This window comes from Cyprinus carpio, chromosome A10 (genome assembly GCF_018340385.1).
Source record: "Cyprinus carpio isolate SPL01 chromosome A10, ASM1834038v1, whole genome shotgun sequence".
Taxonomy (NCBI): Eukaryota; Metazoa; Chordata; class Actinopteri; order Cypriniformes; family Cyprinidae; genus Cyprinus; species Cyprinus carpio.
The window spans coordinates 16290603-16307954 of record NC_056581.1 but is presented as its reverse complement, the minus strand read 5'-3'; the positions used below and the strand labels follow the sequence as shown (position 1 = coordinate 16307954).

At 34.5% G+C, this 17352-nt stretch overlaps 2 protein-coding genes across 3 annotated transcripts in view; one reads left to right on the top strand and one right to left on the bottom strand.

Annotated features, from left to right (window-relative positions):
* xrcc4 (X-ray repair complementing defective repair in Chinese hamster cells 4) overlaps positions 1 to 8815 on the bottom strand; it is a 31145-nt gene extending 22330 nt beyond the window's left edge. For both annotated transcript variants that reach the window (XM_042765431.1, XM_042765432.1), the window contains exons 1-3: positions 8681 to 8815; positions 4984 to 5126; positions 4695 to 4888 (exon numbers count right to left, since the gene is read on the bottom strand). In XM_042765431.1, coding sequence (XP_042621365.1) covers positions 4695 to 4888; positions 4984 to 5126; positions 8681 to 8685 — 342 coding nt within the window. In that variant the 5' untranslated portion in view covers positions 8686 to 8815. The remainder of the gene's footprint in view (positions 1 to 4694; positions 4889 to 4983; positions 5127 to 8680) is intronic.
* On the top strand, positions 8745 to 13388 carry tmem167a (transmembrane protein 167A). Its single transcript, XM_042765433.1, has 4 exons — positions 8745 to 8862; positions 9794 to 9903; positions 12652 to 12686; positions 12799 to 13388. Exons 1-4 carry the CDS (start codon positions 8860 to 8862, stop codon positions 12867 to 12869), a joined length of 219 nt encoding a protein of 72 aa, XP_042621367.1. The 5' UTR covers positions 8745 to 8859; the 3' UTR covers positions 12870 to 13388.
* The last annotated feature ends 3964 nt before the right edge of the window (positions 13389 to 17352 follow it).

Genomic DNA, 17352 nt, shown 5'->3' with positions numbered 1-17352 from the left:
GATTTTGAAGTTTGTTTTTATTTTTTATATTTTTAAATAAAGGTTTATATATACAGTGTGTGTGTATGTAATTGTATACACACGTGTGTAAATTATATTAAAATATAATATTATATAGACTATAATTTAATATATCACAAATATATTTATCACACACATATAATATAGCTACATATTTTATATAAAAAATAATATATGTAATATATAAATATTATTATTTTATATAAAGTGTTATATATTTTTATAATATGTAATACATACACACACAATATATAAATTTTTTTATAATAATGTAAATGTGAGTGGTCATTTGTTAATGAGTTTATGATTGTTACCACAACAAACCGAACCATTTTTGCAGTTTATTTTTTCATTATAAATGGTCTGAGTGTAGCTTTGCATTCTGATTGTTAAAGTTGATATATTATACAAAGAGCAACAGAAATTCTACTTTTCATGACTTGACCCTTTAATGACCCAGTATTGATATTTACCATTGTGTTTCTCCAAAATTACTAATGAAATGTGTAATATCCTTTTGAGATTACAGGAATACCACTGTCATCACATTGTGCAAACTGTTTAAGAAAATGCCTGTTTTCACTTTGACACTGATGGTCCACCTGAAAGGAACATGAGTGAGGAGTAATTCATGCTTTAGGAAACAGAAGTCAGGGTGTCCCTAAGTCTTTAAAGGGATATTGTAATGAAAGGGCCGTCTTCAAACGCTTGTGTCAGAGCTGTCCTGGCAGGCCAAACACCTGCTTTCCCAAACCTCAACCTGACCATTTGCGCATGAGTCTTTAAGGGTCTTCTGTCAGCTGTTGCACTGAAGAATGCAGCAGCTGTGTCTTACCAGCACCACTGGAAGCATGAAGAAAACCACAAACAAATTACTTGGAACGTAACTTCCCTTCAGGAGCTACAGCTTTTAAAAAGTCGAAATAACCACAATTACAAACCTCTCCGTAACTTGTTGCACGATTTGAGGAACCATTCGTGTGTAAAGTACAAAAGATGTTTGAAGGAATAGTTCACCTGAAATGTACTCCAATGGATCCTCTACAGTGAATGGGTGCCGTCAGAATGAGAGTCCAAACAGCTGATAAAAACATCACAATAATACACAAATAATCCACACCACTCCAGTCCATTAGTTAATGTCTTGTGAAGTGTTTTTTTTTTTTTAATAAACAATTTCATCAAGGCATTATAAATTAAACCAACACTGTTTGGACTCTCAATCTGACGGCACCCATTCACTGCAGAGGATCCACTGATGAGCAAGTGATGTAACGCTATATTTCTTCAAATCTGTTCTGATGAAGAAACAAACTCATCTACATCTTGGATGGCCTGAGGGTGAGTCATTTTTCAGCAAATGATCATTTTTGGGTGAATTACTGTTTAGGGGCTTGTTCACCTTAGAAAGTATACGACTAAAAATAATATTTGGTTAATGACTTTTAAAAGTGTCATTGTATTAAGATCTTATGTAATATAGAACAGAACACTCATGTCTCAGCAGTCCATTAATTACCTCATATGTTTACTAAATCCTAACACTGACACAATCACACTTTCATATGAACACTGGTCCAGATTTTACAGCATATATGGAGCCAAGGAAACAAGCAAAACCTCAAATGTCCAAAACCGCTTTACTCAAGAGAATAATAATGGATAAACTACAGTGTGGGAGCTCAGACACGTCCGTGGGAAGCTACAGAAGAAAAGGATGATTGGAGTCAAAAAAAAAAAAAAAAAAAAAAAAAAACTTTCTGTAAGCCTAGAAGTCAAAATGGTAGTTCAATGCACATAAACCCATAATACACTACAGTCTAAAAGTTTGGGGTCTGTGTTTTTTTTTGTATGATTTTTTAAAGTGTTTTTTTATGATGTCTAATGGTGCTGTTCTTGATTTTGGAACACATTGAAATAAGAAATATTGTGAAATATTATTAGAATTTTTTCCAGTTGAATATATTTTAAAATATAACTTTTAGCGTCATTACTCCAGTCTTCAGTGTTACATGATCCTTCAGAAATCATTCTAATATGCTGATTTACTGCTTGAGAAACATTTATTATTATTATCAGTGTTGAAAACAGTTGTGCTGCTTAATTTTTTTTGTATAGACTTTAAGTAGGAATCTTGTCAGAAATCTTTGATGAATAGACTGTTTAAAAGACCAGCATTTATTTGAAATAGAAATCTTTTGTAACATTATAAATGTCTTTACAGCCATTTTTGATTAATTTAACCCAAACTGACCCCAAACATTTAAACGGCAGTGTACTATACATTACTTTCTTTTTCTTTTTTTTACAGTTTCTTGTAAGCAAAATAATAGCATCATTACTGCAGGTTATATTGTGCAATATTCATTCCCTTTACATGCCAAAGTTACAGTAGGCCACAAAATGTCAGCAAGCAACCTAATAAACATTATGAAGAATCTTTTATGCAAAATTACGAAACTTTCCTCACCTACCAGGGAGCAATTTCCCTTTTTCCGAAACAGACCCTTAACATTTCCATTTAGTCACCTCTATAGTGTGGCAGAAAAAAAAAGAGAAATGACTTGAACATGACATGATTACATCTAATGAGTTGAGCAACAGGGCATTACAGAAATGTAGAAAATCACAGACAATTTATAAAAAATTTACCAGAATTTCAAGCCTACAAAACACTTTGCACTCTTTATATATATCGATGGTTCTTTGCTGGAGGGTAATGATCCAAAACCACAGAGAACATTTCCAAAACCATTTCAAGATGCATGAAACCTCCAAAATTCAGGAGACATTTACAATTTAAACTGCATTTGTTATTTTTTTAATTATTTGTATCATTACAATTATTTATTTAAATGTATTTAAATTTATATTAAATATTACATTTTATGGTCATTTTTAAGCTTTTATATGCATTTGGCAGGGGTTTTATCCAATTTATTTCTGAAACATGATGTGACATTGAAGACTGGAGTCTGAAGCTGCTGAAAATTCAGCTTTGAAATAACTTATGCATTTACATAATAATATAATAAATGCAATTACATTTTAAAAAATATGAAAATAGAAAACAGTTATTTTAAATTTTAAAAGCATTATAAATGTAAATGCAGTCTTGGTAAACAGAGATCTGTACATACCGCAGGGGCCCTCAGGGGCCTATGTGGGGCAGGTTAACAGTACAGTAATAGCATTTCATGTCAAAAATGCCTTAATCCCTAAAAATGATTGTTGAAAATTTGTGGTTTCAATTTAAGATGTTCAGAGGGAAGGAGCCCTCTCTTAAGAGCTATTTTATACAAAGCAAACCTTATGTCAGATTCATCTTTCTCCAGGCTTCAGTAATTATGCCACACTATTTCACTACAAACAGACCATTTCTGCAACAATCACACCATGCAAATTGAAACGAGGATGAATTTTACATTAACAAATGCAATACAGTATAAAACATACTTGGATCCGGTACGTGATCTAGGTCTTGATGTTAGAGTTTACTAAAGACTTCCCAGACACCGGAGTTCCTCGGCACCCTTGAGCTTGGCAAGAGATCAAACGAGGGGAACCTCCTTTAACGCTCGACATTAAGAGCGGTAGCTCTCTGGGAATGGTTAAGTGTTGAGAGCGATTTTGGCCAATCACGGGTTCAGCAGAGCCTCAAGCAAGCAGAGATCGCACAGTCTTTCGCTCATCCATGAAACAGATGCGTTCTCATAGAGGAACCAGTGGAGGAGAGGGACATGGGAATGAACGAGTGAACAAATGAACAAATGAAAAATTGATCGACAGAATCATAACAGGCAGAATCAACAGATGTGTTCACATAGAGGGAAAAGACCAATGGAGGGAAATGAATGAATGAATAAATGAAAAATGAACGAACTTCCGGACGAAAAAGCAATCAAATGACTGAATAAAGTGAACAAACAATGATTCATTTCAATATTTTTGTGCATGTCTCAAAAATATATTATATATACACATACACAGGGCCAAATAAATGGGGGATAACTTTGTCAATTTAGGCCTGGCCTAAATTAATGCGTGAACAAGCAAACAAATGAACAAACAAGCAAATGAACAAGAGAATGAACGAGGAAATGAACAAACAAAACCCGAATCAAACTAAGAAAACCTCCCTTAAAGGCGGACTGAGGAAATATTACTGCTCATAAAAAAAAAACCTTACCAGCCACAAACAAATTTTACTTACCTTTATTCAAAAATATAAATGTATCTCTATTAGAAAGTAATCATTTCACTTTTTGTGTCCTGTATAGTTGAATAGTAAGAGTATGGTGCCACAGAAGCATCCTATTCGAGATGATCCAGTCTCTGTCTACTTTTGACAAAAACGCTAAGAATGTGTCCCACATTGGATATTGTTCCTCATATATTATATTGGAGAAAATAAAGATAAAATTTTGATGTGAACGTTCCACTTAAAGTTGTTCAGTTAAGTCACTTACATCATCATAGGTCAGATTATCATTCTTACAATTTGACTTAAACTATATAATGCTGCAGTTCCTCAAAACACGGGCCAACTTTAGCATTTGTTTCCCAGTGAGTGTTAACATTGTACCCTGACTGCATATTATGTGAGCGAGCGTCAATCATCAAGACTATAACGTCATGCTGTGCTGTGTAGCGGTCTCAGGCGTGCCACTCACCGAGATGTCGTTCTGCACCTTCTCATAAGACAGCTGCAGCAGGGGGCGGCCGGGTCTCTCAGGTGTCAGGTGGAAGCTGTATTCCCCTTCCGCTGTCGGTCCCTCTCCGGTCAGAGCCAGGTGCAGGTCACCAACATACCTCTCCCGCTCCATCTCGATCTCCTGGGCTTCACGGGACACATCCTCCTCTGAAACTAACAAATGAAACCAATGCAAAGGCCTGTGGTTTGAAACGTGGCAGTCTTGAAAGCTCTTCATGTCATTTAAATGGGATCATTTGACGTCCTACCTTCACCACTCCATGCAGAGATGCCATCGGACAGAAGGATAACAAAGCCAGATCCAAGATCCTCAGCCCACTCTAGCTTGAGAAAAAATGTACGATGAGGCTCAGAGGCAATGGAGATCTGACGCACGCTAGTGCTGCAACACCTGCAGAAAAAAATTATCATAATAACATCACACACAGCTAAAAAAAAAAAAAAAATATTACAATTAATTAATTTTAAAAACTAATATATCTTTAATATAAATATGAATTATTACTAATACACAAACACACATATATATATAAATAATTATTTATATAATTTTATATACAATTTCTTAAATATATTATATATTTAGGTTAATTGTCTATATATATATTTCTTTATTTTATAACATTTTCTTTTAATTTCAATCAAAAATTACATTATAATTAATTAATTTTTAAAACTAATGATGCATTATTAATATAAAGTACTAATAATATAGACAAGGGCGGAATCTACTTATTTTCAGTACTGTGGAAAATGTATGTAAATCTGCCGAATGGATTTAAAATGATGATAAAATGTGTGTAAGGATTGGAGATTACTATACTCCTGATGAAAATAAATATTTTATTGTTTGTTTGTTTTTTGGAGTAATTCATAAACATGCAAAGGCCAGAGAACTTGTGAAAGTTTGTAGACATTTCTACAAACTCCACCGTAAATTATTAATGGATGGTTGCAGACCTCACCGGAGTCAGAAAATCCACTGAGTGATGTGTGAGAAACGGCTGACCTCTCAGGTCAGAGCTGACGATGTGCAGCGGCGAGGGGAAAGGTGAAGGACAACATATGAAACATTTGAGTTGACTGACTTTAACTTGCTTGTCAAACTGAAAATCAAAGTGTCTAAAACCCTCAGCGAACAGTTCACATCTGTTTCCCTCCCGTCGTGCATCACAACCAATTGTTGCTATTCTTAACGTGACTTTTGTGCAAACCACGGCATAAATTTACAGCAGGGTCGCTGTAACTAAAGACTGACATGATACGTGCTCTGAGGGAACAGGACAGCCATTCATTAGTTACAGTAACATCTGCACAGAGGTGATTCTTCGCCCTTGGTAATGACAGATGCAGCAAAGCCTATAGGAATATGAGAAGGCGGCTTTGACAAATAAGACAAAGAATTCTCTTAAGATGTGGCTGAGAAGCCAAGAAGGGGTCGGGATGGAAAGTTTGGATGTGGCTCGCTTCTCAAGACGAACTGCCAAAACATTGATTCATGGCCCTGTTTTATCCAAACTTAACACAATCCCATCCAGAATGTGTGACTATGGCTGCTATCTTTCCAGCAGTGTCTGTCTGGCCTGGGTAATGGCGGATGAGAGAAAGCTGTTCTTCTTAAAAGGTGGTGAAGTATACAAGGGGGTCCCAAGTCACTTTCCATACATGGGATTTGGGCATGAGAGGAGATAAGGAATTCGGATAGAGGAATAGTGATAACATGAGAAGAAAAGAATAGAAAACTGCTTGGGTTGCTGAACGAAGACTCAGATTTTAATCGTGATCACGATTTCTGCTTCTCTCAATTTATTAAGCATAATCGTCTGTCATATTTGCCCGTTGGTTATTTATCCTGAAAACGTTTCATTTTAATATGGCATTTGTGTTATGCATTAGTAACAAGCCTCTACAAGCTTTCATGGTTGTGGTTGCCAGATTTCAAGAATCTGAATCCTCCAATCAGAGCAATAACTGTGATCAACCATTAAACCATTATCGTGCAGCTCTAGCTAGTGGCTTTATGGAAGAATAATGATGGGTTGGGGTTCAAAGGTTTCGGGTCTGTAACTTATTTTAATGTTTTTGAAAGAAGTCTCTTCTGCTCCACATTTATTTGATCAAAAATAAAAGTATTATTACAATTTAAAACAACAGTTTTCAATTTGAATTTCTTTTTAAAATTAATTTATTCCATGTGGTGCAAAGCTGAATTTTCAGCATCATTACTCCAGTCTTCAGTGTCACATGATCCTTCAGAAATCATTCTAATATACTCAAGAAACATTTATTATTATCAGTGTTGAAAACAGTTATGCTGTGCAATATTTTTGGGGAAACCATGTTCAGTTTTATTTAAAATACTTTGAGGAATAGAAAGTTTACAAGAACAGTGTCTGTTTGAAATGCCTGTAAGCCTGTGCTATTTTAAATTGTACAAAAACTTGACAGAAGGGATTTATAATCATGAAGGCCTGTGTCATACACTACCGATCATAAGAGATTATTGGTTGCTTAATAATATATGTGAGAGCTACTGAACGACACTGACTGAGGTCTAATTAAGACACATTCCACTCTAAAGCGTTCCATCGATGGTTCAGGTCCACAGATGGTTTCGGCCATCTGAACAAAACAGTCTTGTCTAAACAAGACCGGCATTCTACATAAATGACCATCTCTTTCAGGAAGGTTACAAATCATGCACAAGTAACCCTGAAAAAAACCCTCTTCTTTCCTGCACAGCGATGGAAACAAAATGAGGTTCCTCAGTGGTGAAAATCATGAAGAAATGTCTGGGTTATATTTCACCCAAAAATCCAAATAAGAAATAAGATATTTCATTTTGCATATATAACTCAGACATTTCTTCATGATTTTTACCACTGAGGAGCTTAATTTTGTTTCCACTGCTGTGCAGAAACGAAGAGAAAAAAATAAATAAAAAATTAATCCCAAAGAAAATAATTTGTGTAAAATCAAATGTCTTTTTAAATACCCACATAAAGTAAGACTTTATTAAATTATTATAACTGTAATATGAAAAAAATCTCATTACTACATTACATCAATTTTAAATCTAAATTAGTATTATTGAATTCAACAAATACTACCATGATGTATACATTTTTGAATTTAAATAAAATATATTTAGTTTGCATTACAGTAAATTAAATTAGTTTTTTAATTACAGTAAACATGTTTAATTTTTATGAAAATAATGTCAAAATGCCAAATTTAGTGAGTGAGTGAGTGTGTGTGTGTGTGTGAGAGAGAGAGTGAGAGAGTGAGTGAGTGAGTGTGTGTGTGTGTGAAAGAGAGAGAGTGAGTGAGTGAGTGAGTGTGTGTGTGTGTGTGTGTGTGTGTGTGTGTGAGAGAGAGAGAGAGTGAGTGTGTGTGTGTGTGAGAGAGAGAGTGAGTGAGTGAGTGTGTGTGTGTGTGTGTGTGAGAGAGAGAGAGAGAGTGAGTGAGTGAGTGAGTGTGTGTGTGAGAGAGAGAGAGTTTGTGTGTGTATATTATATATATATATATATATATATATATATATATATATATATATATATATATATATATGAACTGATATTTTTCATCAAAATAAAATGTTTCACTTTTTGCCAAAAAAACCTGGAGACTTTCTGTAAGGAACCAAAACAAACACAAGATTTCAAGGTCAGTAACATGTTGACAACAAAACCCTCTTCAGTGCTGCTCCTGTATTTCTGCTAAATATGACAAATAAAATTATTAACTCTCATGTTTCCTTGTTTCTTGACTGTTTGTATCTTTTAGATGCATGTTTTTATGACTAACGTTAACGCAGGAATATTAGTTTGTTTTGTTTACGACAGGAAACTAATCAACATTTCCAAACAGCATCATATTTATCACAAACAGGCGCTTTTCCCTCACATCACGACCACACTGCGCTCTACACATGCAAAATCTCACCTCATCGCGGATGCTGTAACGTTATGTTAAATGAGTTTTAATTCAAGACAACACACTTCTCCAGAGTTCATTTCCCTCTTATCCGGCTTTTCGACGCTTCGCGCTTCCAGGCTGCCGTACCGGTGACGTCATTTCCATCCTACACCGGAAGTGTGAGTTGGCTGGCTGGGGATATCAGGATGGTAAGTAGAAAACTGTTACTTTGAAAAAGTTCATACAAGTGAGGTCGAAACGAGCAGTCAGGTTGATTTAACTCCGCTGAATGTCTCCGCGTGCTGTCAGGAGAAGCTCAGTGTGCTGTTAGCTGCTGCACTGATGCAGGAACATAAACAACCGAGCAGCTGATCGAGCTGAACAGTGCAGTGAATCCCAGATCTCTGTCAGTGTAGGTCTGTTCTGCACTATCTTGACTTCTGTGGAACACATCATCTGTCAGTATTCAGCAGTGCTGGGGGTGATGTGGCAGGGACAGCAGCGCCTTAAACTGAAGACCGCGTGCTCCACCAAAATACACCGCTGTTCAAAAGTTGTTTTTAAAAAGGCGCTTCTCCTCATCATTGCTGAATTTATTTGACCGAAATACAGAAGAAGAAAAAAACAATAATATTGTAATTTCTATTTAAATTAATAATTTTCTATTTTAATAAACTTTAAAATAACATTTATTTCCTGTGATGAAAATCATGCACAAGATGTTATAACAGACATAGAAAACACTGTAGAAATGTAAAATCTTTTTTTTCGGTCTACTACTATGCATATCACTATCACTGTAGATTTTTTTTTAAGATTTATTAACAATAAAAAAACTACTTTAAATTACTAAGTACTCAACAACACTGACTCTAGTGTGAATAAATAATAGGTTGTTATTTCAAAACTGATGTTATGGTTTTTTCCTCACACACATTACTGTTTCTTAGTTTAATTTATTCTTTATTAAACTGACTAAAGAAACTTTCTTTAAGAATAAATTAAACCATTTCTATCTAAACAAATTTAAGCTTTTTAAATGTGCATTAATTATTCCACTTTTTGGGGGGTGGGAGGGGATTACAGTACTTTATATTTATAGTTGTTTATTAATAAGTGATTATTTATTTCCTTTTGCAGTCTGCCATATTTAATTTCCAGAGTCTGCTGACGGTCATCTTACTGCTCATCTGCACCTGTGCATATATACGAGCTCTCGCTCCCAACCTGCTGGATAAGAACAAAACAGGGTATGTTTACTGCCATCCGTATATTTATATAGTAAACATTCTTATCATTCAAAAATGAAAATTTGCTGAAAATGTACTCACCCTCAGGCCATCCAAGATGTAGATGAATTTGTTTCTTCATCTGAACAGATTTGGAGAAATTTAGCATCACATCACTTGTTCATTAACGGATGCACTGCAGTGAATGGGTGCCGTCAGAATGAGAGTCCAAACAGTTGATAAAAACATCACAATAATCCACAAGTAATCCACACCACTCCAGTCCATCAATTAATGTCTTGTGAAGTGAAAAGCTGCATGTTTGTAAGAAACAAATCAAACAAAAATCATTAAATTGATTTTAACTGTCTTCTATCCTTAATACTTTCTCTGAATCAGGAGTGAAATATGCACAGGTCAAGCACCGTTTACAAGCAAATATGGGCCAGAACAGTTCTAAACAAATGTGTCAGTGGATTTTGATGTGAGAGGACAACAGTAGATGGGCTTTTTCACCAGAGGAAGCATTATTATGGATTACTTGAGGATTTCTGTAATGTTTTTATCAGCTGTTTGGACTCTTATTCTGACGGCACCCATCCACTGCTGTTGATCCATTGGTGAGCAAGTGATCGAATGCTACATTTCTCCAAATCTGTTCTGATGAAGAAACTCATCTACATCTTGGGTGGCCTGAGGGTGAGTACAGTTTCAGCCAATTTTCATTTCTGGCTGAACCATTCCTTGATGCACCGAAAGACTGGTGATTTAAAGGTTAAAGATGTTCTCCAAACAGGCCTGGATTTGTTTTATGGTTTTATACAAACACTTCAAAAGAAAAATCTTTTGTTAATTAATTCCCAGAATCAGTGAAATATTGCCAAGATATTTTTCTCATGGCCAAAGAGTTAACAAAAAATAAACTCCTATTTTCTGTTAATAATACAAAATCTTTGTTTACATTCTTAATTTATTTGATCTAAGTTGAGTGACATTGGTCAGTGTTTGTTTTGGGGATGTGTCTGTGAATTGACGTGATCGTCAAACTCGAGCAACAAGATGTTCGCCACATGTTTGGACCTCACATGACAGGACCAGAAAAAGGAGGAGATAATTCACAACCAGTGATCTGATCGCAACAAACAGAGTTGCTACATGGTTTTCACACCCCCTCACATGCCGTTCAACCGAGCCTTGATTGCTACCAGTAACTGTGACGTACTTCCAAGATGACCATTTAGGCTTTTTTAGTGAATTACTGCAAAGTATTCATGGGCAGAAACTTGCGGCTCTGCCTGTGTGTCACAAAATAAATGATCGTGTGAAAGGACATCAGATATCAAAAGTCATGTTTGGGTGATTGTAGCAAATGCCAAGGTTGCGAAACCTAAAGAGCGTTTACTGGAGAAATGTTAAAGCTTTGTTTGACGTGGGGAAACAGAGGCTGGGTTTTGTTCTGTTGACAAAGCATGTTCTCGCTGACCTGTTTGTTGTTTCTGTTCAGGCCAGATGCCCGTCTGCTCGTAGATCTCCGCTCTGTCGGGCATCTGTTGTCACATTTCAGGCCCCGTGAAGCTCGTCAGTCATCTGTAGTTCTGCCCTCTGTAATCTTCTGCTTCATGCTTCCTAGACGAGCAGTCGGCAGACATAAGACTGCGTCCCACCGCTTTGTCTTAAGCCAAGGCATCAAAGCCTAATTCTAGTACTGCTAAATCAACATTTAAAAGACATACACAATTACAGTCTTTCTTTTCCAGGGAAACAAATATATGTACACTACTGTTCAAAAGTAAAGAAATGAATACTTTTATTCTGCAGGGTCTCATTACATTTCTCAAAAGTGACAGTAAAGACATTTTTTGCAAAAGATCTATTGTAAACATAATGAAAAAAAATTTATCATGCTTTCCATAAAACTATTAAGCAGCACAACTGTTTTCAACATTGATAATAATAAGAAAATTTTCATCAGCAGCAAATCAGTATATTAGAATGATTTCTGAAGGATCATGTGACATTGAAGACTGGAGTAATTATGCTGAAAATTCAGCTTTGATCAAAGGAATAAATTACATTCAACAGATATTAAAATAGAAAACAGTTATTTTGAATTGTAATAATATTTCACAATATTATGCAACCTTGGAGAGCAGAAGAGACTTCTTTCAAAAACTTAAAATCTTACCGATCCTGAACTTCTGAATTCATTCATTCATTGTTTTACAGTGGTAATACTAAGTGCAGTAACTATGATATTTTGTTGTGAATTATGGTTACATTATTAAAAAAAAAAAAAAATCCAAACATTTGAAAAAAAAAAAAAAAAAGAGTAAAATCAGTAATATTTTTAATAATATGCATTTTATCTTAAACATGGGCAAAAGTTTGTTAATTTGCATACAATATTTTTTTAAATAATTTTGTTAAATATAAAACCTTCTTGCAAAAGGGTCTTGCAGTTGTTGATTACATTAAAACAGAATTAAAAGAAATTAAAAATCTGAAACCATTAAAATGTTACTTTTTCGTGGTCACTGTTATCATTTTTGATATACTATGCAAATTTTGCATTATTTAAATATATATATATATATATATATATATATATATATATATATATATATATATATCTATATATATATATATATATATAAGCAAATTCATAGGCGGTTCCCAGAGTTGCTTTTTATTATGATTTCAGTCCACAGTTTTTTTTTTTTTTTACATTACATCTGTTCAAGTGTTAACCATAAACTCTTTTGCCCTCAGATTCCTTGGAATTTTCTGGAAATGTGCAAGAATAGGTGAGTAATGTCATAAAAGCTACCATGTCATGTATGTATCTTCTTTTTTTATATATGATTTATTCTTTTGCTATTTTTTCTTTTGGTAATGATTTTTTACGTTACCTTTTAGGTGAGCGGAAAAGCCCTTATGTGGCGTGTTGCTGCATCATCATGGCCTTCACGATTTTATTTTCGGAGTAGCAGCGGAAGCATGTGAAGATTTAGAGCAGGCAGAGATGATTTCCAAGAACAGCTATAAGATTCTACAGCAGGGAACAAGATGTGTAATTGGGTGACATTCAGACTCTCTCAGGCAGAAGTGGCTTCTGGTGATGCACGTGGAGTGCTCTCCAAGTACAGCTTGAGCATTTCTCAGCCTCCTGGACCTATTTTTGTAAATACAAATAATTGTTGGTCTCCATGGTATATTGCTCCAGTTGTCATTGACTCATGCACCCAAAGCTGATCATATGTAACATGTTTGTTGGAGCCAAAATGCTTGTCAATGACCGTTTTAAAATGGGACATTGAGGATAAATTTGATGCACATGGATGTGCTTGATATCATGCTTGTTAAATTGTTTAATTGAATCTGTTGACTTTACATGGGGACGAGGTGAAGTTTGCATTAAAACATGAATTTATTACAGAAATCTTTTTTCAAATGTTTATTTTGTGACATGTCTGTAGTAGAATAATATTAAAGATCAACAATATATATATATTGGCCATTGTTTATAGCTGATATGATGACTGATATTATAAATACAGTAGATTTTTTTGTTTAGATTTAGGCATCAAAACGATTTAATGTGCAGAAAATATTTTCATGACATGGTAAAAGTTAAGAAGAGTAAAGTTGAGTTGGAAAAATATGCTTGGTATCTGCATCCAATATAAGACAAAACAAATCAACAATTAGCAAAATATTAATATTAGTGAAAATATGTATATTGTGCATCCCTAAATAATATTATTCAGGTTTTTAATAATAATAATGAATATATAGTTTTTTTTTATTTACTTATACATTTTTTGCAGATATATAGGTAATCTAAAAATAAGTACAGTGGAAATAATGTTATTTTTTTTTTTTTTATTTATTTATTTTTTTAATATGTTTTTTTAATTTTAATTTTTTTTAATTTTATTTTATTTATTTGTTTTTTTAAATTTTTGATTATTGAATTTTTATTGATTGAATTGTATTTATTTTTTGCAAATATAGAGGTAATTAATATTAAATTTTTGAATTTTTATTTATTGATTTTTATTATTTTAAATAATAAAAATAGCATCGTTTTTTTTCTTCATTTTTTTTTTAATTAATATAGGTAATTAAAAGTAAGTGCAGTGCCAAAAAAAAATCTGTATATTGTGCATACTTAATATAATTCAGGTTTTTAAATATTATTATAATAATATTATTATACTGTTTTTTATTATTTATTTTTGTGAAAATATGGGTAATTTAAATGTTTAGTACCAAAAAAATGCATGTACTTATAAATTAAATTGTTAAAATAGTTTTCAACCGTTTTGTTTATTCAAAAACTATATATCAGAGCTAAATTGCATCTATCTATCTGTATCTGTCTATCTTTTGGTAATACAAGAAACCCACAAAGAGAGTTAAAAAATAGTCTATTGTGCAAAATGCCAAGAGTATATACCAAAAATTATCCCTTCAGGCTCCATTATTTAAACTGGCAAGTTTAGTTTTATCCCAGCCGACAAACGGTGCATTTGCTCATAAAACACTAAGCTTCCAATGTCAAGTCATTAAAAACGTGAGCGGATATCAACGCGGTATGACTTTTTAGGGGGCCATTTGCACGTTGACAAATCTGTCATTTCACACAGGAGGTACTGAAGATGTTATTGGGATGATTGTTTTCTCTGGCAGTGTTTGAGATCATAAATTTGTAAAACCTCAACTGTGCTGTGCATGACAGTAAAGAGACATCAATGTGAGCAAAGGATGTAAATCACTCATCAAAGTGTGAGGATTTTGTCTATTAGCCATTGTAAAAACTTTTACTTCAAGACAGACCACAGAAAAGACTAATTATGTGACATAAAGTTCTCGAACACCCTCTGATCTCTTTGGATCACAGTCCTATCAGGTTTTGCAATCAAAGGCATTGAGATAATATTGCCGAAGCATTTTTTTTTCAAGTGATATTTTGATTGTTAGACCTGGTAAAACTCTCATCCATGCTAGAAGAACAAACCTTCGATAGGATTTGTCAGAGATCTCATTGCCACTTTAAAAAATAAAGTTCCAAAAAGGTTTTTTTGTTTTTGTTTTTTTCGCAGCGATGCCATATAGAATAACTATTTTTAGGGTTCCTCAAAGAACCTTTCAGTAAACAGTTCTTATTATAAAGAAAATTGTACAAATCTAAAGAACTTTTTTCACTATAAAGAGCCTTTTGTGGAATAGAAAGAATCTTAATGGAACCATATATACCATTAAAGAACCTTTATTTTTAAGAGGGTGGAAAGTTTCCATGAATGTTAAAGGTTCTTCATGGAACCATCAGTGCCAATAAAGAACCTTTTTTTTAAAGTTTAGGATTCCCGTACAACATGTCGAAACTATCAGCTCCATCTGTTAAAAATAATGTCTCTGACTCATATCTTGGACCTCGACCTTTGGTGTCCTCCTCACACTAAGCAGGAAAGTATTTTATCTGCTCTTAAAAAGTGCTAAACATTTATGCATCCAGTCAAATGACTTCAAGGGCCTGCCCCGAGGGGCTCAACCCATATTCCTGCAGCATGCGTCAGTGCAGAAGCTCTTCTCGACGGGGTTCAGAGGCAGCGTGCACCAGAGGGGAAGAGACTTTAACTCTGCGCTCCTCTTTAAAAGCAGACTTCAGAGCTACAGGTGGCTTTCTTCTAAGGCCACTCATAAGTACAATAGACGTCAGTTGATGTTAAAAGTGAACACTTGGGGTTGTTAAAGCAGTGGGGAAGTGTTTCAGATCTTTAACAGTAGTAGCTCCTCTACAGATTCAGTGTTGCAGGTTTGTCAACATCATGCATCTATTTATATCTATCCATTCAAAAATCCATTGTTCCATCCATCAATCCATCACCCACTGTTCTATCTATCTATCTATCTATCTAGCATTATATCCATTTATCCATCCATCCATCTATCTAGCATTCCATCCATCCATCCATCCATCTAGCATTATATCCATCCATACATCTCAGATAGAATCATTAGAATTAGAGCATAACTTTTCTAGTAGTGTTTATAAATTTAGAGCTTATTGAAGATACAACATAAACATTATAGTTCTTTATAGTTTTTTGACATAAATTATTAGATTATACTCAGGGCTTTCTTATATTACCACCTTGACTCTGCTGAGGCCCCCTGACTTACCGACTGTGATCATGGACTGAGATCAGATGAAGGAGAATGACTGCATTCATTGTTCCTGCCATCCATTGGAAAGATTTTTTACTGAAAACAGGATGAAACCCAATATCCCTGTAAAGAGCAATGGAAGAGGCCAAATGATTTGTATGAGGATCAACGGCCACATCACATTTTGTGTACTCTCGTTAAATATTGCTTGACTAGTAAAGATCTTATTTGTTCTCTGGAACATGACTACATGATTAGATACATGTTTCAGAAAGTATAACACAAAAAGGACTAAACTTTTTTACAGCAATGCCACAGAAGAACCATTCTGGGTTCCCCAAAAAACCTTTCTGTGAAAAGTTCTTAAAATAACTTTTTTTTCTTAATGTGAAAAAAAAAAAAAAATCTAAACAATTTTTTCCACTTTAAAGAAAGCTTTGTGCAATGCAAAGGTTCCATGGATGTTGAAGTTTCTTCATGGAACCATAGATGCCAGTAAAGAACCTTTATTACAAGTGTAGCTGTTTACACTGCAAGTGCACACTAGTTTTGCCACATTGGGGTCCCTCGTTTTTTAATATAGACACATACTAAACCATTCTTAAAGCACTGCAAGAAACCTCCGAAAAAAAGAAACAATACATTTAGGCTTGTACAAGAGGGTTGTTAACCCCCTTGTTGTGTTAAATTGGAAACAGGAGCTTTTACAGAGCGAATTCCCATGAATAGATTCTCTGTGTATTGTTATATAACTCAACCCCCTACAGATGAAATGGTTATAATTAAATAATACACAACACATGAGCAGATCTGGGCTGGAAATGTCAGCTGGGCCTCTGGGGCCACATTCACCCTCTCCATGGGAAGCCGTGCTGGGCACACATCATCATCGGGACAGTGGCGCACGGTGCCCGCAGGCACACCTTTGGTGAGCGGTGCATTTGGCCTATCAGTGGTCTAACCGTTTGAAGACTGTGGGGTGCATGTTAAGTGATCCTGGAAAACAATTTCAAACTGCTGTACGTGACCTGTGGCTCCCCACTTACAGAAAAGCCAATCAACCCTCGCTCTCTTTGCTTAATATGGACTTATAGTAAAAAACATTTCTGGGTATTTATGTCAGTTACTAAGAAAAGAGAACAGGATGCTCTTATTTTGTACAGTAGACTGCACAGAGCATATGCAAACATTAAACCACTGTGATCTCAGAGTAAAAACCATGTGGTGCCAATAAAGACGCATAAGTGGTTCATTTTTATTTTATATTGGGTTCCTATATGATTCTTTGGAGAATAATAA

Excerpts from the sequence above, each read along its gene's own strand:
- tmem167a (XM_042765433.1), top strand. Across the intron at positions 9,904-12,651 it reads CTGGATAAGAACAAAACAGG|ATTCCTTGGAATTTTCTGGA; the intron begins GTATGTTTACTG and ends TTTTGCCCTCAG. Across the intron at positions 12,687-12,798 it reads CTGGAAATGTGCAAGAATAG|GTGAGCGGAAAAGCCCTTAT; the intron begins GTGAGTAATGTC and ends GTTACCTTTTAG.